This window comes from Rhodamnia argentea, chromosome 3 (genome assembly GCF_020921035.1).
Source record: "Rhodamnia argentea isolate NSW1041297 chromosome 3, ASM2092103v1, whole genome shotgun sequence".
Classification (NCBI taxonomy): Eukaryota; Viridiplantae; Streptophyta; class Magnoliopsida; order Myrtales; family Myrtaceae; genus Rhodamnia; species Rhodamnia argentea.
The window spans coordinates 3417145-3439456 of NC_063152.1; the positions used below are offsets into that span (position 1 = coordinate 3417145).

At 40.8% G+C, this 22312-nt stretch overlaps 3 protein-coding genes across 3 annotated transcripts; all 3 read left to right on the top strand.

The window, feature by feature from the left end:
• The first annotated feature begins 1496 nt into the window (after positions 1-1496).
• On the top strand, positions 1497-2938 carry LOC125314326 (protein PYRICULARIA ORYZAE RESISTANCE 21-like). The gene is given in 5 exon segments (XM_048276333.1): positions 1497-1523; positions 1788-1869; positions 2041-2304; positions 2413-2562; positions 2565-2938. Coding segments are annotated over 5 exon segments (648 nt in total). The 5' UTR covers positions 1497-1511; the 3' UTR covers positions 2705-2938.
• A 4672-nt stretch (positions 2939-7610) lies between these two features.
• Positions 7611-9035, top strand: LOC125314324 (protein PYRICULARIA ORYZAE RESISTANCE 21-like). The gene is made up of 3 exons (XM_048276332.1): positions 7611-7768; positions 7943-8024; positions 8210-9035. Exons 1-3 carry the CDS (start codon positions 7616-7618, stop codon positions 8677-8679), a joined length of 705 nt encoding a protein of 234 aa, XP_048132289.1. The 5' UTR covers positions 7611-7615; the 3' UTR covers positions 8680-9035.
• A 6376-nt stretch (positions 9036-15411) lies between these two features.
• On the top strand, positions 15412-17078 carry LOC115733994 (protein PYRICULARIA ORYZAE RESISTANCE 21-like). Its single transcript, XM_048276230.1, has 4 exons — positions 15412-15601; positions 15862-15943; positions 16121-16416; positions 16504-17078. Exons 1-4 carry the CDS (start codon positions 15590-15592, stop codon positions 16774-16776), a joined length of 663 nt encoding a protein of 220 aa, XP_048132187.1. The 5' UTR covers positions 15412-15589; the 3' UTR covers positions 16777-17078.
• Positions 17079-22312: the final 5234 nt, after the last annotated feature.

Here is a 22312-nt window from a genome sequence, read left to right on the forward strand (position 1 = left end):
AACTGTATCTAAGCGACGCGAGATGAAATAGACATGCTAGACTCGCCATTTCCACCCTAGCTTTGGTACAACTCAAGACAGACGGCCCCACTTGGCCGAAGCCCATCGTTAGCAGGGTGTTGTTTGTTGGTGTAGCGAACGTACTTTAATAGAGGATTATCTATGCAATAGGCACGAGTTTCCGAAAATTCATCAAGTACAAATGAGCTTAAGAAGGTAAAATTGCCTAAGTGCCTATTAGATCGATCAGCAAACTTTTTGGAGTGACACTTGGCTTGATTCTACTTAATATTTCAAGAACAACAACAACATAGGAAAAACAAAGGCATTTCAACATAGGATTAATTATGCAATAGGTCTCTCGAATGGGTGTTTTGATGTGATTTCATTCCTTTGAAAGTCCTCTTAGAAGCTTATTGACCTTCATTGGTATAGCCATTGGTTGCCCTTGATAGGTGATAGGCGCGGTGGGCAAGGCGAGCCCTCGCCTCGATAGTCCCAATAGAGGCGGCCTCACCCGGGCGGGGCGAGCCCATCCTCATGGTCGTCAAGGGGGTGGTGGCATCAAGGCGAGGCCCCCCTTGACGGCCGCGAGGCGAGCCCTCACTAGATCTAGGTGAGGGTTGCCCTCGCCTATTGTGCCCGGGAAGGGCAAGGTTGTCCCTCGCGATCGTCGAGGGCTGCCTTTCCTTGACGGCTCCAGGCGGCCTAAAACTAACGCTCCGTGTTAGTTTTAAAGCTCCACGAGATTTATATACCGATGGAACCCTCGAATCTATGCAATATGGAATCGGAAACAACTCAATGAGGAAAAAACTTATACGAAAATTCCAAAACACATTCACCACAGCTTCACCAGTTTTCACCAAAATTCCAAGTGATTCCATCAGAATGAGATAATCCACAGAATTGGACCGGAGCTCTCCATCCATTTGAGAAGGCAATCATCACGAGCACATGAAATTCAATGTCATCCTCACGTGTCCACATCCGATTGGTATTTAGCATTGCAAATTGCATATAAACGTATTTTTTTTTTAAAATTGAATATGCATAAAATCGTTCAATTAGATTTTTTTTTTTTGTTTGTCCTATTTATTACTCTTTTCTTACTAACTTTTGCTCTATCTACTTGTACAGCGCGGGAATCAAATCCCGCACCTATGATACTAAGGTCCCCCACCCTCCAATCCTTTTATCAGTACGATCGCATGCCTAATGGTACTCGCTCCACAGATAAAACTACTCGGGTTTCGTTTCGTCCGAACCCAAAAGACCCGAAATATAATTTGCCTTGATTGATTCCGATTTCACATCATTGTATTTCTTCAAATTGCTATTGAATTTTATAAGGGGGACCTTCCGCTATCTTCCCCGGACCGTTATCATTCTCCATCATTCATATTCATCCATCGCTAGCACCTCCCCACCATCATCACTCGCTCCTTCCTTCCACCACTTCCCATTCCACTCGTTCTCGAGCTCTCCAGATCTTGTCTCTTCCCGCAGCCATGGCAGCGAAGGTGAGCCCTCTCCTCCTCTTCCTCCTCTTTCCTTCTATCTCATCTCTCTCGATGCCCACCACTTCCGTCCCTCTTCCCTTCATCCTCAGAGCAATTGCCACTCTGTTTTTGGTTAATCTTTAGCCGGGTCCAATCTTTGTCATTCCTCTGTTTTTTTTTTTTTTTCGTTTCGCCCCTGATGCTTTCGTCTGCAGAAGTTTGGGAAAAGCATTCGTTTGATTCGCGTGGCTTTATTGAGTTTTGCGTTGTTCTTGTTTATTGCAGGTGACCAGAATGTTGATAAAGGTGGATCTGCAGTGCTGTCGCTGTCACAAGAAGATCAAGAAAGTACTCTGTAAATTTCCTCGTGACCTCTCTCTCTCTCTCTCTCTCTCTCTCTCTCTCTCTCTCTGTTTTCTTTTCTTTTTTTGCCCTCTTTTTAGCTTCAAATTGTTGTCATTTCTTTATGAGTGATTGCTGTTGAACTCGGTTGATTTGATTCGGCTGAGGTTGCTATGAATTAACTTGTGAACAAGAGAAATCCGAGACCAGATATACGATGAGAAGCAGAACGCGGTGTTGATCACCGTCGTGTGCTGCAGCCCGGAGAAGATCCGGCAGAAGATCATCTGCGAGGGCGGCGAGACGGTGCAGAGCGTGGAGATCCTGCCCGACAAGCCCAAGGAGCTGGAGAAGAAGCCGGAGAAGCCCAAGGAGCCGGAGAAGCCCGAGAAGAAAACCGAGAAGAAACCCGAGAAGCCAAAAAAGCCCGAGAAGAAGGAGCCAGAGAAGCCCAAAGAGCCTCCGAAAAAATCCGCCAAGCCACCGGCTCCAGCTCTGACTCCGGCTCCAGCTCCGGCACCTGCACCTGCACCTGTACTGCCCCTGAAACCGAAAGCCCCCGAACCAGCCCCACCGAAGCCTCCACAGCCATCTCCGCAGCCGCCGCCCCCGAAGGGGCCAAAGGCAGTGCCGGGCTACCCGCCGGTGCCAATGTATCCGATGGTGGGGGTCTGCTGGTGTCCATGCTATGAAGGGTATTGTGGGGGACCATGTTATATCACGGGCATGGGAGGCCAGCGCTGTGCTACGACGGATGCGGAAGCCCGGCTTACGAGTGCCAAGGTGGGAGCAGGGGTTACTACGTGAGCCGATGTGATTACTTTAGTGAAGAAAATCCGACTGGGTGCACCGTCATGTGATCGATCTCAAATTTTCTCGCGTCGATTATCTTATGTAGCAATTCGGTGAAAGATAGCATTATAACTCAATGTTTGAGGGCTATCTTGGGGTCTTTGTCTTTGTGGGTATAGAAAGATTGATAAGGTTGGTGGTCTGGTATAGTGTGTGGAGGTATATGTGGTCAAATAATTGTTCAACACATGACTCGTTACTTGTCGATTTCTCAATTCCAATAAAAACCTTAGTCCTTTTCATGTCTCGTCCCACGTTCGTGTCTTTGGCTCGCCCCCTGATGATGATTCATTCCGTGATAGAACAGGTCGATCGCACCATGGAATGGCCTTCACAAATTGAAATGAAATAAAGATGACGACGACGTCTTATCAATGACAAATTTATTCTATCATCATTTCTTTAGCCACATATTCATGATCTTGAAAAAGGGTTTATTTCGGCCACTAAAACGAAATGAAAAAGTGAATTGGGCATTATGATCAATCTGCCAGGAAAATTGTTATGATGTACGATTGGAGAATCAATGTGGTGTAGAGTAGTTAATCTATTTTAGTTAGCTCATAATTCATTGGCTTAAGTTTTTGAACGAACGTGGGTCTAATTGGATATATTGACAGGTACGTACTTCAGCTCCCTATTAGTGATTTCCTTGGGAGAATGTGTTTCAGATGCACGCTCCCCAACAAATTAGTATCGTAACCGATGATCCATTAAGTTGGGGGAGGCCTACAAGGTTGTTCAAAGAAGATCGAATTATGATGTGCCAATCAAAAAGAGAAGCTTCTAGTTCAGATGGTTGGGCAGGTTGATCTAGAGAAGAATGATGATGTCTTTGATATTCTCTTTTCAACCGAATGATGTCGATTAGGGCAATCGGGAGCTTTCGGCACAACTAGACAATAGGATCTCACAGAGATATGTATGTTCATCGCGTTACGGATAGAAACAGATTGATCAAATTGGTTATGCCTGTTCAATTGAAAGCTAGCAAGAACACGAAACACATTCTCCCATCGCGATGAAATTTGGAGAATTACCCAGGGCCGCCGACAGATGCGAAATCGATAACTTTGCACGTGAAGAATTGTCCTCCTTGATTTCACATCATGGTCGGTTTTGCCAAGGCCTAGTTGTTACTTGTGACTCTCTCTCTCTCTCTCTCTCTCTCTCTCTGCCCACAACTATACTGCTAAAAGACACATTTCGTGAGGACGGTCCAATGATTGTCTACTTTTGATTTTAGCCTTTTGTGCTTATCCTTTCTCTGTTAGCTGACAAGATTTTTTGATTTAAAAAAAATGGACCGGCAAGATTTAAAACACATAGCGGTCATAATTGAGTAATATAAAATGGTCGGAAGATATTTAATATCGGGTTGAAATCTTCTATCCCATACCGTATCTAATTTGATGTCTCATTAAATTTTAACCGTATACAAAATTTTTATTTTGATAAATCCATTATTTTGAGGCTCGGGCGGAATTGTAGTTGCCATCTTAAAGATGTCCTTAATGTATTGATCACCAACTTCTTTCACGGAAATTCTGGTTGATATCTCAAGGTAAAATGTCATGTTAGCCCATTCAAAAAAGATTGGAAGATAAATAATACTCCGTTTGTTTCGCGATAAAATGACTGATTTGACAAATATTTTCTTAAAATTGATCGAGTGTATGGCTTGTGATAATTAGTTAACTTTGAAATGTTCTAATTATCGATAAATATTTATGTCCAATTATTTTTGTGGGCGGCGATAATATTTTTCGTTTATTCATTTTCGTAAGCGTCATAAGCGATCATTTTTAGGTAAATATTTTCAAATCACTTACTTTCCGTTAAACAAAAGGAGTCTAAATGTGAACAGTCCGAGGTTACATTGTTTACATTTATGAGTGCTTAGAGAGAATGGGGCCCCAATGTTGTGCATTCATGAGAAGCAATTTCTCTTCTTTTCGGGAAAAGTACCTGAAAAGACCTAAACCTACTGATTGGTTTTAACGTAGTTCTAAATCTTTTCACATTGGTATCAATTGAGTCCATTTGGCCAATTAATACCGTAAATTGCTGCACGGATGCCATCCGTCATGTTGACATGAATATTTTTAACAAATTTTAATATTCATATTTTTTCGTTGTTTTCTTTCTTTTCTTTCATGGCCTGCCATGGTTGGTATGGGTGAGCACCAGCCATGTTACGTAGGACGGTCGACGTTTACATCAATAATTATTGGAATAAATTAGCCGAATGAACTGAATTGATACTAATGTAAAAAAGGTTTATGACTAAATTGATCCACTTGAAAGGTTTAGAACTAAATGAGTACCAATGCAATATATTAAAAACTTTTTTGGTACTGTTCTCATTCTTTCCTATGTACAAGCCCTCAAGAACCCGCTACAAATCAAAGACCATATCGCATAATCCTGCTACTAATTACAACTGTTGATCAATTCTTGGTCTGGGCCCAGAAGAGTTCATTGGAAATCCCACGATACCAAGAGGGGTCAACTTGCTTTTGTGCCATCTTGGGAGGTTGTGGTAATGCCATTAACAAGAATTCACAGTGCGCGGGTATCACTTAACGACTATATTTTGATGAGGTTCCCTAAACTAGTGTCAGTGAAAGTATGTCTAGCTCTTCATACAAGAGCAGCATCAACACTTAATACGACAAAAGCAAGGAAAATGCCCTAAAATTTGTTTCAACGTGCAATATGATCTTTAAATTTTTAATTTGCTTAATATGGTCGCTGAACTTTAGTTCAATGTACAATGTGGTCCTTGAGCTTTTAATTTATTTATTTTTTCAACTTTTAATTTGTTCAGCCTTTGTACTTTTAGTACATGATTAATGTAGACCATGGATCGTATGAAAATATTCAATGTTGTCTTTGATCTTGAATTAATGAAAAATAATATTTAATATTTTCATATTAAAATTTCAAGGACTACTTGAATACGTAGCAAAAGTTCAGGAAGCATATTGAACAAATTAAAATTTCATGGAGCATATTGAACATTATGCTAAAGATTAAGGACCACGTTAAACAAAATTAAATGTTCGGGGATCACATTGCATATTTGGCCAAATTTGACGGACTAATTATGCCATTATCCCGTAACAGTTTGGTTTGTTCCTCTAGACAAGCTGAAGAACTCCGGTTGCGGTCGCTTGTGCCCAAGAATCATGAGCCACGGAGTTCTTGTCCTCGTGCTGTACTCCTCTTTCGAAGCGACGGGCCGCCATGAGGTGCATGCTCCACCGGAGGCTATGAACTCTAGTTCAAGACATCTTCAGTCGATGTGGACTACTAGGACGGGGAATTAGATGCCATGCCTCTTTTTAGAGTGCGCATTCGAGTGAAGATAAAACTTTGCACTTACGAATGAGTATTGCTCTGCAAAGGTGGCGTACAACCTCCTTTCAATGCCAAATTTATCTCATTGGAGTAGGTTTCGTCGCCTTCGCGAGCAAGGAAATTTCGACCCAACACCACAACATGACCTCTTACCAATATATGTTGGTTGCATGGAGGCAGAGAGAGATCAATTTAGTTATGTCAGCTTAATTTACGACTAAGCATGAATGCGAAACTAACGTCGTTACGAGACCCCTCTTCCTTGCTCGCGAAGCATTATCCCCCGAATCCCGTTTCGCTGCTGGCCTTGACTCTTATGATTCGACGACGAATCATCATATAACTTTCTAGATATTAGGTATACAAAGTCACGGCACAGCTCATCCTCGCTGTAAGTGTTGTAAAGATAAGGAAAACTAGTCAACAGAGTCCAAATGTAGCAGGAGGTCGGGCTCGAATCAGCAAAGAAGGAAATAACAATTGTGTTTTCCTTTTCCACATATATTCATGTTTATCTCCGTAAATGCATTCCATCCTATTTAAGGATAATAAAAAAACTCCCAAGGTGATACGATGAATCGAGGATTTCTCTTAGGATTCTCTTCTTGGTCAACTGAACCGCGTTAAATCTTGTTCCGATCGTTCATCTCTCTCTCTCTCCAAGACTCCAACTAGTGTTAAAGACAATTGGGGACGCGTTTCCAATGGCGTTTCTACTTTAGATCTTAGGCTTATCCTTATCCTTATCTCTGTTGTAATAGTCAACAATCAATAAGAAAGTTCATAATTGTAGTTACCATCTAAAGAAGTTTTGCATGTCGCTGCAAATTGCCAAATATATCGATCGGTGACGTCCACCAATTTATTGAATTCAAATCCTGGTCGATATCTCAAGGCGAATTGCCACGTTAGTCAATTTCAGGAGATTGGAAAAGAAATATAGAAAATTGCCGAAGTAATGCTGGTTGATATCTCAAAGCCAATTGCCATATTGGTTGATTCAAGGAAACAGGAAGTGTAATTTCATGTTCCTGTTGTAGTTCGGACTATGAGCCAGTGTAATTGGAAGGTAAAACCCGTGCATGATCATCTATTTATTGTAAAAATTTGGCACACAACCACAATGAAACAGAGCGTGAATGCGAGAAAGAGAAATTGAGATGTAATATTTATCATAGTTCATCCTTAAATCGGGACTACATCTAGAAAATGATTTCACTATAATTAGCATATTCCATCTCTCTATTACAACTTTCAATTTATAAACGAAGTATGTTATATAAAAGTAGTAGATATTCATGAGACAAAGTTCAAATTACAGATAAAATATAAGCTTAATATTAAAAAAAAAATACCTCTAGCGTCGAAGTGTGCATTGCTCCCTTCAGACCCTGAGGGCAACTCTTCCGAACCCCAACCCACTCACAAGGAGCGGGATCTGTATTTTCCTATCGAATGGAGAGTGTGAACCACACCATAGCACTCATAAACCCATCATGCTGCCAAGTGAAAGCCCAATAATGCGAGGGACCTAGTGATGTAATGCTATGGACGTCATGAGCTCAACGCATGCTCTTTCTCGTAATCAACACGAAAATGACAGCAGAACTAACGTAGGAACCCTTCACGTTTCGCTATTTAGAGCAGGCGAACCTGTGCAAGGAAGCGGCAGTTCATCTTCTCAGAGCTCAAGAAACATGGCGGAGCAGGTGCAAAAGCCGCCTTCACTTCAGCTCGCCTCTCCATCTCATCGACCTTCTCTTCTCGATCTCCTGTTTCGATCCTCTTCCTGTTCTTCTCATCTGGATTTTCAAAACTGGCTTCTTGACCATACTTTCCCAATGTTTTAGCTCATTTTGTTGCGCCTGCTTTCAATGCTGTAGGAGACGAAGATGGTGATCAAAGTGGATCTTCAGTGCCGTCGCTGCTACAAGAAGATCAAGAAAATCCTGTGCGAGATCCCTCGTGAGTCCCTCGCCTTTGCCTCAATTGATTAATCTGCGCGCTTATCGATTACTCTCAACGCACGATGAATCACAGATGTGTGCGTCTGTTCTTTTTATTCCCTTTCCTCCTTCTCAAAAGTTATTCATGATGAGTAACAAGAAATGTTCGTAATACGTTGAGCTGATAGAGCTTTGCGAACGCAGAAGTGAAAGATCGAATCTTCGACGAGAAACAAAACACGGTGACCATCACAGTGGTGTGTTGCAGTCCCGAGAAGGTCCGGCAAAAGATTTGTTGCAAGGGAGGATGTTGCATTTTATGCATCGACATTATACCGTGCAAGCCACTTACAAAGGATAAATCCACTCAAACTGAGAAACCAGATACAAAGGATAAATCCACTCAAACTACAGAAACATGTCCTCCCAGAAAACAGTGTCCTCCTCCACCGGTACTAGGTTACCCGCCGGTGTATGTGATGGGGCTGGTGTACGTTTGTCCCCCATGTCACAATCGAGGTTGCGGTTGGTTCTGTCCGTGCAGCTGCCACTGCAGGAGGCCACCAATGTGCGACGGTGGATGTGGGAGGCCACCGATGTGCCGTGATGGTTGTGGGTGGCCGGCCCACGAGTGCCGATGCCAGAGACCTCTTTACTCGAGGTGCTACGATTGATGCGACGACAATGGAAATGCCTCTTCGTCATGGACCCTGCACAGTCGTGACGGTGGAAGGCCACCGGTGTGCACCAATGCCGGCTGCGAGTGCGAAGCTTTCTGGTCCCTTGTGTAAGGAGAGCTCCGTGGTATTTATGCGAAACCGAGGTTTTCATTCCCTCGAGCCGGTGTTTTCACGACATCGAGAGGGGCATGCTATACAGTATCTTCCATTAGATATACGTCGCCGTTGTCGGATCTTGATTATGTCTACGCATAAGGATCCGTTGAATTATGCTTTACCCTAGGTTTTCAACTTCTATTGTACTTTGCATTACCTTTCACCTACTTTGGTCTTCAATGTTGTTGCTGATTCAGTACTACGGTTATGTTAGCATTATTCAACGAATAATGGAGTCAATCTCTGAAAATCGAATCCTCTGAAAATCGAATCCTCCTCCCCGCTCTAGAGAGCGATCGCCGGCCGACTATCGCTCACCCGTGCCACGCCCTGACTATAGGCGAGGGTTGCAGCCCTCACCTAGTGGCTGGCAATCCTCGCCGGCCCACAGTGAAAAAAAGGAAACGAAAAGAGAAGAAAACATAGCAAAATAACTTTACAAAATTCAAAAAATTTATGAAAAATTACAAATAATGTCCATGTTACTGTCGGTCGTGCCACACAAAGCGGCCATCCGAGGTCCACATCAACGATATGCCGGCCAAAAATTAGCCAAAATGACTATATTAGCAAATCGTGGAAATATTCGGGATTAAATTCACCAAATTGAAAAGTTTATGACTGAATTGATATCCGTACAATATGTTTGTGACTTTTTTTTTTATAAGTTCCCCTATTCATACGTGGGTATTTATATATTAGCAGAGCAAAACTTTTGGCCTAACCCTAGGCTTGAGTTGAGCCCACCAAATTTGGCCAAACATGCGAACTTGCTTGCGAATGAAGATGAGATAATGAGCATAGGTGGGTGGGAACCCCCTTTTATTCCTTCCTCAAATAAAACCAAGCCAAGAATCACAGGGAAGGCCCACTCTTCAGACATATTCGTACTCCCCCATGACCTCAACATTTGCATAAGCAACCGGCCTCCTTTGGAAGGCACTTGTGTCCTGGCATGGACTTTCGACGAAAGCAAAATGATGGTGATCCAACATCGTTAGGTCGTTGTCGATGGTGCCAGTTTTTTTATGACTTTAATCGAAGATGAAACCACCATGATTGCACCTCTTAAGCTCAATTCAATGTCTAATCATGTGTCTTGATTAGCCTATTATACCATTACATCTCGCTAAAGAATATGATTGACAATGTCCGAAAAAAGAAGAAGAAGAAGTGAAGGCAACAAGATAATGGGGCCAATCTGAAATGAATGGATCGAATCAAATTATATAAGATGAGGTTCTTGAGTACTGGTTTTTAGTTTTCAGTTCACAAGGGATGAATGAGTGAGAACAGAAAACATGGCTGAAGGAATTTGTACTTTGGGGGTGTCACCAGGTCGGTTCGATTCGGGTCCGTACCGATGCCCGATCAAATTTGACCAAGACGTAAAGAGTATATGTTTTTTGAGACCCGACCTAGGACCCAACTCCCATAGACCAATAATTGAAGACAAAAAAACATTTGGGTTGAGTGGGGTTTTCGGGTTTTCTTTCATGAATGTGTTTAATAAATATTATTTAAGCTCCGTTTGTTTCGTAAAAAATGAATGGTATGAAGAATATTTTATAAAAAATAATCGCTTATATCTCTTGAAATAATTAATATATAAGAAATATTTTCATTATCGACAACATTTTAAGTCTAAGTATTTCCGTGAAGGATGAAAATATTCTTATTTTATTTACTTTTATAAGCGATATAAGCTATCATTTTTTTGAAGAATATTTTCCAAACCTTTCATTTTCCGCGAAACAAATGGAGCCTTACTCTGTTTTGGTTTTGAAATAAGTCCATTATTGTGTCTTGGGACAACATAGTACCGTCATATACTCCAACTCGAAAAGACCCGATTTTTTTTTTTTTTTTTTGCATAGGTTCGGTTTAGGTGATTCTGTTTGACGTTGTTATTTCATATTCGGTGAAGTTTCTACTTCGAATGTGTGGGAGTATTCTCTTTTTTTCATCGAAAGCAACATTACATTCATTAATTAAGATAATACTCCAGAGTTACATAGAATGCTTTCAAGCATAACAACTCCCAATAATTGTAGAAAAAAGTGAATGCCGGAAAGTAAATGACAAAGGATATTTTGCAGCTAGAAGCACGCTCTCATCTTTCAAGAATAGATCCGTCGCCGTAAAAGTTTGGCGGTTGATCACCGATTCGAGAGATGGGCACATACCGAGAACTCCCACACCATTCGCAATTGCTTGAGGTGCACATCTAGGTTTAATGTCATCATTACCATCGTCAAGCAAGAACATCAACATCAATATGTTTAAAGAACACATATCAAATACATGTAAAAAAACTCCCAGATATATATTTAGATTTAGCTCGGAAGAGTAAAATTCTTGAATCTAGACCTAAATCCAAATTAAGAGAGGAGAATGGCTTACTATCGGAGAGTTTATGGAGCCATGTCATGAACATCCTCATCGGTGGTGGTCATCGACTATACGAATGGCCGAATTGGCCTCTACATTCACCCAAGATTAATTGCAAAAAATTATTCAAACTCACAAACTCCCAAAATAGAGTGGGAGAGAAAACGAAAGGCAGCCCAAGCAAATAAAAAGAAGGCTTGAACTCTCATGAAAGATTTTTAAGTGTTGAGCACTTGAATTCGCTCGAAATCAAATAGAAATCTTAAAGATGAGAGACAAAGAGATAGAGAATCGGGATTTGCTGGCGGCTGAAAACCCTAAGGATTGGGGAGGCCGAAGGGGAGAGGGAGAGAGAGGAATGTTGGGTGTATTCACTGAGTCATAAAAGTTACTTTCACAAGGTCGCCTAAATTCATAGTTATGAGCTTTTGCCTGATCAAATGCATGTAATAAAAGAGATTATGACTACTCCCCACATAATAATAACTTAATTTTAGCATCTGTCCTGTTTTTGCATTATTTTTATCAAAGTAACATTTCACTCATATCCACACACAAAAAAAAAAAAAAAAAAACAAAGTGAAACATCGCAATTCAATTGCTACAACTTTAAAACAAAACAAGCTCACCGAATCTATCTTTAGTAATGAGCACACTTCGAGATCTTCATTTGTCGTTATAGCTTAACCTTTTCTGCAGTGCGTGTCTAGATTCGGCGTCCTCAACATCATCGCCATATAGAATAAAAATGTTGAGTGAATACAGATATGATAGTAAGAGTGAAACCTTTACGAAACTCCTCCAATCTCCTTTGAAATTGAACTTGTAGGCTAACGAAATTCGAGAAAAATGAAATCCCGAAAACACACACTAAAAAAAACTCTCTGAGACGAGAGAAAGAAGCTTTCAGAGTTAGATTAGAACGAAGGGGGAAGGGAAGGGGGTCTAGTTCTAATCCTTCCCTCCATAGAGATAAAGGAAAAAGAGTTGTGTTAAGATGAGTGGGAGAGAGGGGAAGGAGACTGGCGGCTAGGGTTTTTTTTATTTATTTATTATACGCAAATAGTAACAAACTTTTTCAACCGCTAATCTACGATCTAAACGTGTAAAAGCTTCCTACTTTTACTAGACACCCCAAAAAGAAAAAAGTACATGTAAGGACAAAATTGGGCCTCTCATAATTCAATTGTCCCACTCGCCCCTCACGTCACTGACAACCAAAATTGACAATTTATTATTTTGATGAATTATTTATTTGCTCACCGACACTCAAAACTGCAATAGGTTAGGGCAACGACTAGGAGTCTAGGAGGAGCCAACCAAAGCACGGGTGTTGATCCAAGATGCGCAGCACCATGTCTAGGGACACGTGGACGGTCGCCATGTGGGGGTGCATGGCCCATAATTACTCCCGACCGAACTACGTTGAAGAACTCAAAACTCAAATTTAGGGTTTCGGTAACTAGTCAAGTCTTTTGCAAACGAGAGATGACACCTTGGAACTCAAATTTAGGGTTCCGATAACTAGATAAGTCTTTGCAAAACGAGGGATGATACCTAACGTACATAAGGCAATTGGTTTTGGGACAAATCGACTTCGGCCTAAAGAGGGAAGCGACATTGCGACTTTCGACTTCCCATACTTTGAAATCGAGAACCAACACCGATTGGTTCTGGTCTTAGATTCAAGAATCGAATCGGGTTCTAGGCTAGTTCTAGATTACAAATTTGAAAACCGAAGTGGTTCTCCTTGAACTAGCCTTGCACTATTCTCGGGGTTGAGCTAGAATCAGTATTGGGATAGTTATTCAATCAGTCCAAAATCTTAAGGATGCTAATTTGGTCCTAAACCTTTTAATTTTGTCTATATAGTTAAAAAAATTTGTGCGAAATTTCTATGCAATTTTTTCAATTGATTCTTCGCGTAATTTCTTGATGTAGTAACCTGTCAATTGTCCACGTCGGTATGCGACGTAAGATGAACCGGCAATAGTTGGACCTATGTCAGAGAGTTTCGACAATAATCAACCGAAGTGACTACATTAAAATTTCACGTAAAGATTTAGAATTGCATTGGGTTAATTAAATCAATCTACTGCATTAAATCGTGAGACTTTAATTTCAATTTTTGTTAGGTGAGGTGTACCAATCAAGTGGAGAAAATAATTCCAGGCCAGCACATGCGGACGTGAGCGAAGATTAAGAAGTCAGCAATCAGAAAAGGCCAAAAAATGATGAATATTCAATCCCGAACGTGCGATTCAAAAAGAGGGTGAAGGATTCGAGGTGCTGAATTCCATGCATGCCGGCGTTCTCCAAGTTGGGTCGGGTCGACCCGACCCGATCCTCTTTTGTCTGCTTTTGGAGTTTGTTTTTGTCCGTGTATTTTCGTTTATGATATATGGTCAGGAGCTTGTTAGTGTTGAGGGTTGTTTTTTTTTTTTTTTTAATATCAATACCATATTTTGGGAAAAACCCACAAATTCACTAGTTTAAATTCAGAAGGCTTTGGACCAAAAAAAAAAAAAAATTTCAGAAGGCAAAGCTCTATAAGAATCACTTTATGTTTTGTTTGTTTCATGGAAATCGAATGATCTAATAGATAATTTTTTAAGAAAATAGCTTATTTCGCTTATAAGAATGAATGAAAGAAAACTATTTTTATTGTCTAAGAAAATGTATGACAATAAATTTTGTTTCGATAACAAAAAATATTTTCATTGACGAATTATTGTACTCGATTATTCTTTTGAAAGTATTTTCGAATCATTTATTTTGAAAAATCTTAATTTAATACGGCTTGTTTTTAAGGTTGCTCGAGAATTATCTTTCATGATGCATCGTCCCGTATCTAAGCGACGCGAGATGAAATAGACATGTTAGACTTGCCATTTCCACCCTAGCTTTGGTACAACTCAAGACAGACGGCCCCACTTGGCCGAAGCCCATCGTTAGCAGGGTGTTGTTTGCTGGTGTAGCAAATGTACTTTAACAGAGGATTATTTATGCAATAGGCACGAGTTTCCGACAATTCTTCAAGTAGAAATGAGCATAAGAAGGTAAAATTTCCTAAGTAACTATTAGATCGCTGCCGAAACTTTTTGGGGTGGCACTTGGTTTGATTCTACTTAATATTTCAAGAACAACAACAACATAGGAAAAACGAATGCATTTCAATAGAGGATTAATTATGCAATAGGTCTCTCGAATGGGTGTTTTGATGTGATTTCATTCCTTTGAAAGTCCTCTCGGAGGCCTATTGACCTTAATTGGTATAGCCATTGGTTGCCCTTGATAGGTGATAGGCACGGTGGGCAAGGCGAGCCCTCGCCTCGACGGTCCCAAGAGAGGCGACCTCACCCGGGCGTGGCGAGCCCATCCTCATGGTCGTCAAGGGGGTGGTGGCATCGAGGCGAGGCCCCTCTCGACGGCCGCGAGGCGAGCCCTCACTAGATCTAGGTGAGGGTTCCCCTCGCCTATTGTGCTTGGGAAGGGCAAGGTTGTCCCTCGCGATCGTCGAGGGCTGCCTTTCCTTGACGGCCCTAGGCGGCCTAAAACTAACGCTCCGTGTTAGTTTTAAAGCTCCACGAGATTTATATACTGATGGAACCCTCGAATCTATGCAATATGGAATCGGAAACAACTCAATGAGGAAAAAACTTATACGAAAATTCCAAAACACATTCACCACAGCTTCACGAGTTTTCACCAAAATTCCAAGTGATTCCATCAGAATGAGATAATCCACAGAATTGGACCGGAGCCCCTCCATCCATTTGAGAAGGCAATCATCACGAGCACATGAAATTCAATGTCATCCTCACGTGTCCACATCCGATTGGTATTTAGCATTGCAAATTGCATATAAACGTATTTTTTTTTTAAATTGAATATGCATAAAATCGTTCAATAAGATTTTTTTTTGTTTGTCCTATCTATTACTCTTTTCTTACTAACTTTTGCTCTATCTACTTGCACAGCGGGAATCAAATCCCGAACCTATGATACTAAGGTCCCCAACCCTCCAATCCTTTTATCAGTATGGTCGCATGCCTAATGGTACTCGCTCCACGGATAAAACTACTCGGGTTTCGTCTCGTCCGAACCCAAAAGACCCGAAATATAAATTTGCCTTGATTGATTCCGATTTCACATCATTGTATTTCTTCAAATTGCAATTGAATTTTATAAGGGGGACCTTCCGCTATCTTCCCCGGACCGTTATCATTCTCCATCATTCATATTCATCCATCGCTAGCACCTCCCCACCATCATCACTCGCTCCTTCCTTCCACCACTTCCCACTCCCCATTCCACTCGTTCTCGAGCTCTCCAGATCTTGTCTCTTCCCGCAGCCATGGCAGAGAAGGTGAGCCCTCTCCTCCTCTTCCTCCTCTTTCCTTCTATCTCATCTCTCTCGATGCCCACCACTTCCGTCCCTCTTCCCTTCATCCTCAGAGCAATTGCCACTCTGTTTTTGATTAATCTTTAGCCGGGTCCAATCTTTGTCATTCCTCTGTTTTTTTTTTTCGTTTCGCCCCTGATGCTTTCGTCTGCAGAAGTTTGGGAAAAGCATTCGTTTGATTCGCGTGGCTTTATTGAGTTTTGCGTTGTTCTTGTTTGTTGCAGGTGACCAGAATGTTGATAAAGGTGGATCTGCAGTGCTGTCGCTGCTACAAGAAGATCAAGAAAATACTCTGTAAATTTCCTCGTGAGCTCTCTCTCTCTCTCTCTCTCTCTCTCTCTCTCTCTCTCTCTCTCTGTTTTCTTTTCTTTTTTTTCCCTCTTTTTAGCTTCAAATTGTTGTCATTTCTTTATGAGTGATTGCTGTTGAACTCGGTTGATTTGATTCGGCTGAGCTTGTTATGAATTAACTTGTGAACAAGAGAAATCCGAGACCAGATATACGATGAGAAGCAGAACGCGGTGTTGATCACCGTCGTGTGCTGCAGCCCGGAGAAGATCCGGCAGAAGATCATCTGCAAGGGCGGCGAGACGGTGCAGAGCGTGGAGATCCTGCCCGACAAGAAGCCAGAGAAGCCCAAGGAGCCGGAGAAGAAGCCCGACAAGCCGAAGGAGCCGGAGAAGCCCAAGGAGTCCGAGAAGAAACCCGAGAAGCCAAAGGAGCAAGAGAAGCCCAAAGAGCCTCCGAAAGAACCCGCTAAGCCACCGGCTCCGGCTCCGGCTCCGGCTCCGGCTCCGGCTCCGGCTCCGGCTCCAGCCCCGGCACCTGCACCTGCACCTGCACCGGCCCCACCAAAGCCTCCACAGCCGGCTCCAAAGCCGCCGCCCCCGAAGGGGCCAGAGCCAGTGCCGGGCTACCCGCCGGGGCCAATGTATCCGATGGTGGGGTTCTGCTGGTGTCCATGCTATGAAGGGTATGGTGGGGGACCATGTTATTGTCACGGGCATGGGAGGCCGGCACTGTGCTACGACGGATGCGGAAGGCCGGCTTACGAGTGCCATGGTGGGAGCAGGGGTTATTACGTGAGCCGATGTGATTACTTTAGTGAAGAAAATCCGACCGGGTGCACTGTCATGTGATCGATCTCAAATTTTCTCGCGTCGGCTATCTTATGTGGCAATTCGGTGAAAGATAACATTATAAGTCAATTTTTGAGGGCTATCTTTGGAGTCTCTGTCTTTGTGGGTATAGAAAGATTGTTGAGGTTGGTGGTCTGGTATAGTGTGTGGAGGTATATGTGGTCAAATAATTGTTCAACACATGACTCGTTACTTGTCGATTTCTCAATTCCAATAAAAACCTTAGTCCTTTTCATGTCTCGTCCCACGTTCGTGTCTTTGGCTCGCCCCCTGATGATGATTCATTCCGTGATAGAACAGGTCGATCGCACCATGGAATGGCCTTCACAAATTGAAATGAAATAAAGATGATGATGACGTCTTATCAATGACAAATTTATTCTATCATGATTTCTTTAGCCACATATTCGTGATCTTGAAAAAGGGTTCATTTTTGCCACTAAAACGAAATGAAAAAGTGAATTGGGCTTTGTGATCAATCTGCCAAGAAAATTGTTATGATACACGATTGGAAAATCAATGTGGTGTAAAGTAGTTAATCTATTTTAGTTAGCTCATAATTTATTGGCTTAAATTTTTGAGCGAACGTGGGTTTAATTGGATATATTGACAGGTTCGAACTTCAACTCCCTATTAGTGTTTTCCCTGGGAGAACGTGTTTCGGACGCACGCTCCCTAACAAATTGGCATCAGAACCGATGATCCATTAAATGGGTGGAGGCCTAGAAGGTTGTTCAAAGAAGATCCAATTGTGATGTGCCATTCAAAAAGAGAAGCTTCTAGTTCAGGTGGTTGGGCAGGTGGATCTAGAGAAGAATGATGATGTCTTTGACATTCTCTTTTTAACCGAATGATGTCGAATAGGGCTACCGGGAGCTTTCGGCACAACTAGACAATAGGATCTCACGGAGATATGTATGTTCATTGCGTTGCGGATAGAAACAGATTGATCAAATTGGTTATGTCTGTTCAATTGAAAGCTAGCAAGAACACGAAATACATTCTCCCATCTGGATGAAATTTGGAGAATTACCCAAGGCCGCCGACAGATGCGAAATCAATAACTTTGCAAGTGAAGAATTGTTCTCCTTGATTTCACATCATAGTCGGTTTTGATATCCTCAAAATCATAGGATGACTTTTTAAGACATACATACATACGGTAGAATTTTATCTTTGAGGAAAAAAGATAATTGCAAAATTATCCTCGACTTTGTTCTCCATATCGTATAATCTCCTCAAATCTTAAAAACCTACATTTTACATCGCCTCAACCTAAAAATTCCACTTGTCACATCGGTACAAATTTGGGTTTTTTGTGTCACAATTTTTTTTTGAAGTAAATGTGTCGCAGTGAACATAATTTATGATCTTTGGTAATTTTTTCTTGAAAAAAAGAAAAGAAAAGAAAAGACCTTGAAGTCACCATTAGAATGCGAAGTCATGGCACAACTCATCCTCACTTTAAAGGACTCATACATGATGGAAAGTGAAACTCAAGCCAAATAATGGAAACTCCTTTTCAAATGGCAACACTCGCAGGGCAAACGCAAAGTGCAACTTTGATTGAACGACAGCGACTGCGATCTAGTTGGAACGCTTTGGTTTGGTAGGCCTAACTTTAAAGCAAATCGCCCCCTAAACCGCATTTAACATCATCCTTCAAGTTCACTTCATGTGCTCATTCTGTTTTAGTAGTTGCTACAAAGAAAGTTTCCTTCGATTTGGTGTGGATGGAGAATGGATTTGGCTTACCTAATGTTGGGTTATACCACGTGGGGCCGTGGAAGTGGCTGATGGCATGATAGTTAGTTTATAAGTGTAAGAGAAAATCTCACAATTTGAGCTAAGCTTTTGAGATGAAAGAAATCTAAAACCACCAAATACTGGTATAAGAGCCCATGTTATCAACAAGTCCGGATTCGATAGTTACACTGAAAATACATGTTGTTGCTGTTCCGACTCGTGGCCCGATTTTTGAAGAGAAGATTGTTGGGGTTATCCAACATTGGTTGTGGAAGGGGCGTAATCAGGTCACAAATGTGGTGGAAGACCATCTAACATGGGGTTGCCACTTTGTAGGGCCCAGCTAACACCTAAAATGTGATCGGGATTATCTCTAAATATTATTTCGAACTAGAGAAGACTGCTATCGACGTGAACTTGTAAATCGAATGGGAGTTGATGCTGCTCTCTTGATGAGGCCATAGTAGGCTGAAATCGCTTGTTGTATTTAAAGGTTTCGTACGTCACACTTGAAGGACTATATGCTCGAGTTAACCCGGGCGTAATACAATTAGATATGCGAATTTGATTCGCTGTATTGTTCTTAGGAACAACTAAAGAAGGAAGGCCTGGCTCGACATTCTCGAATCACGAGGCGCTGCATGGGCTATTCTGTAGTCAAGAATCTGCAGGCCTGTGAAAAATGGAATGATTCCATTTTTCACAGGCCTGCAGATTATTCGCCACGGAATAACTCATGTGGCCCCTGCTTCAGTAGATTCTATGCTTTCCCAAATATGAGTTATAATGTTATATAACTTCAGTATTATCGTGGTATCAATGTGGAGAATGACAAAATACCATAACTCATAATACGAACATTTTTGCCAAGGACTAGTTGTTACTTGTGACTCTCTCTCTCTCTGCCCACAACTATATCGCTAAAAGACACATTTCGTGAGGCCGATCCAATGAATCTCTACTTTTGATTTTAGCCTTTTGTGCTTATCCTTTCTCTGTTAGCTGACAATATTTTTTGATTTAAAAAAAAAAAAGAACCGACAAGATTTAAAACACATAGCGGTCATAATTGAGTATTATAAAATGGTCCGAAGATATTTAATATCGGGTCGAAATCTTCTATCCCATACCGTATTTAATTTGATGTCTCATTAAATTTTAACCGTATACAAAATTTTTATTTTGATAAATCCATGATTGGGATTTATTCAAACACCAGTTAAATTACTATACGGGAAAAAAAGATTGAGGCTCGGGCGGAATTGTAGTTGCCATCTTAAAGAGTTTCTTAATGTATTGATCACCAACTTCTTTCACGGAAATTCTGGTTGATATCTCAAGGTAAAATGTCATGTTAGTCAATTCAAAAAAGATTGGAAGATAAATAATACTCCGTTTGTTTCGCGATAAAATGAGTGATTTGAAAAATATTTTCTTTAAATTGATTGAGTGTATCGTTTGTGATAATTAGTTAACTTTGAAATGTTCTAATTATCGATAAATATTTATGTCCAATTATTTTCGTAGACGGCGATAATATTTTTCGTTTATTTATTTTCATAAGTGTCGTAAGCGATCATTTTTAGGTAAATATTTTCAAATCACTTACTTTCCGTTAAACAAAATGAGTCTAAATGTGAACAGTTTGAGGTTATATTGTTTACATTTATGAATGGTTAGAGAGAATGGGGCCCCAATGTTGTGCATTCATGAGAAGCAATTTCTCTTCTTTTCGGGAAAAGTACTTGGAAAGACCTAAACCTACTGATTGGTTTTAACTTAGTTCTAAATCTTTTCATTTTAGTATCAATTGAGTCCAACTGACCAATTAATACCGAAATTGCTGCATGGATGCCATCTGTCATGTTGACATGAATATTTTTAACAAATTTTAATATACATATTTTTTCATTATTTTCTTTCTTTTCTTTCATGGCTTGCCATGGCTAGCATGGGCGAGCACCAGCCATGTTACGTAGGACGGTCGACATTTACGTCAATAATTTTCGGAATAAATTGGCCGGATGAATGGAATTGATACTAATGTAAAAAAGGTTTAGGACTAAATTGATCCAATTGAAAGGTTTAGGACCGAATGGGTACTAATGCAATATATTAAAGACTTTTTTGGTACTGTTCTCATTCTTTCCTATGTACAAGCCCTCAAGAACCCGCTACAAATCAAAAGACCATATCGCATAATCCTGCTACTAATTACAACTATTGATCAATTCTTGGTCTGGGCTCAGAAGAGTTCATTGGAAATCCCCTGATACCAAGAGGGGCCGACTTGCTTTTGTGCCATCTTGGGAGGTTGTGGTAATGCCCTGAACAAGAATTCACAGTGCACAGGTATCACTTAACGACTATATTTTGATGAGGTTCCCTAAACTAGTGTCACTGAAAGTATGTCTACCTCTTGATACAAGAGCAACATCAACAGTTAATACGACAAAAGCAAGGAAAATGCCCTAAAATTTGTTTCAATGTGCAATATGGTCTTTAAATTTTTAATTTGCTTAATATGATCGCTGAACTTTAGTTCAATGTGGTCCTTGAGCTTTTAATTAATTTATTTTTTGAGCTTTTAATTTGTTCAGTCTTTGTACTTTTAATACGTGTTTAATGTAGATCATGGACTGTATGAGAATATTCAATGTTGTCTTTGATCTTGAATTAATGAAAAATAATATTTAATATTTTCATATAGCTCAAGGACTACTTGAATACGTAGCAAAAGTTCAGGAAGCATATTGAACGAATTAAAATTTTGTGGAGCATATTGAACATTATGCTAAAGATTAATGACACGTTAAATAAAATTAAACGTTCGGGGCTCACATTGCATGTTGGGTCAAATTTGAAGGACTAATTATGCCATTATCCCGTAACAGTTTGGTTTGTTCCTCTAGACAAGCTGAAGAACTCTGGTTGCGGTCACTTGTGCTCAAGAATCAGGAGCCACGGAGCTCTTGTCCTCGTGCTGTACTCCTCTTTCGAAGCGACGGGCCGCCATGAGGTGCATGCTCCACCAGAGGCTATGAAGTCTCCTATGGCTAGCCGTCAAGTGATGAGCTGTGGCGGCTCTTGCCGGAGTTCGGCCTCAATCTGCCATTAGCCCGCCTTCGTTTCGTTAGGTTCCCACGAGAAAGAGCCTTTGCTGTACTGGTAATGTATGTGATGATGGGTATACCGTATAGGAATAGGGGAAAAACAATCTTTTAGGGCTTTTTTTTTTTTTTTTTTTTCTGGCCAATCTTTTTATGATGTTATTTTTGGACCTTCACACATATTTATGTGCAACAGGTTAACCACGACTTGGGTAGATGAGAAGTGCCATTGATAGATCCAACTGAAGATTCTACCCCTTCTATGCAAGAAATAACACACATTTTGGTCATGCCTTTATGTATTGTGTGCAGCATTCCAGTGAAGAAACTTTTGCACTTCTGATTGAGTTTTGCTTTTTGAAAAAGATGACCACTATACTTGACTAGAGGAAAAAGTGCCAAAAAAGTCATAAACCTATTGCATTGGTGCTAATTCAATCAACTTGAAAATTGTGTCAATTATGTCCTAAACGTTTTGCATTTGTGCCAATTAGAGGCAATTCGGCCAATTTTAGTTAGAAATAATTGACGTGGATGTAGGCCATCCTATATGGTGTGATTGGTTCTGACACTGAAAATTTTAATAATTTTTTAAAAATAAAAATTTAAATAATTTTAAATAATTTTTTCATTTTTTCTTTCTTTTTTTCTTCTTTCATTCCTCGCTGCCTCACCCATTA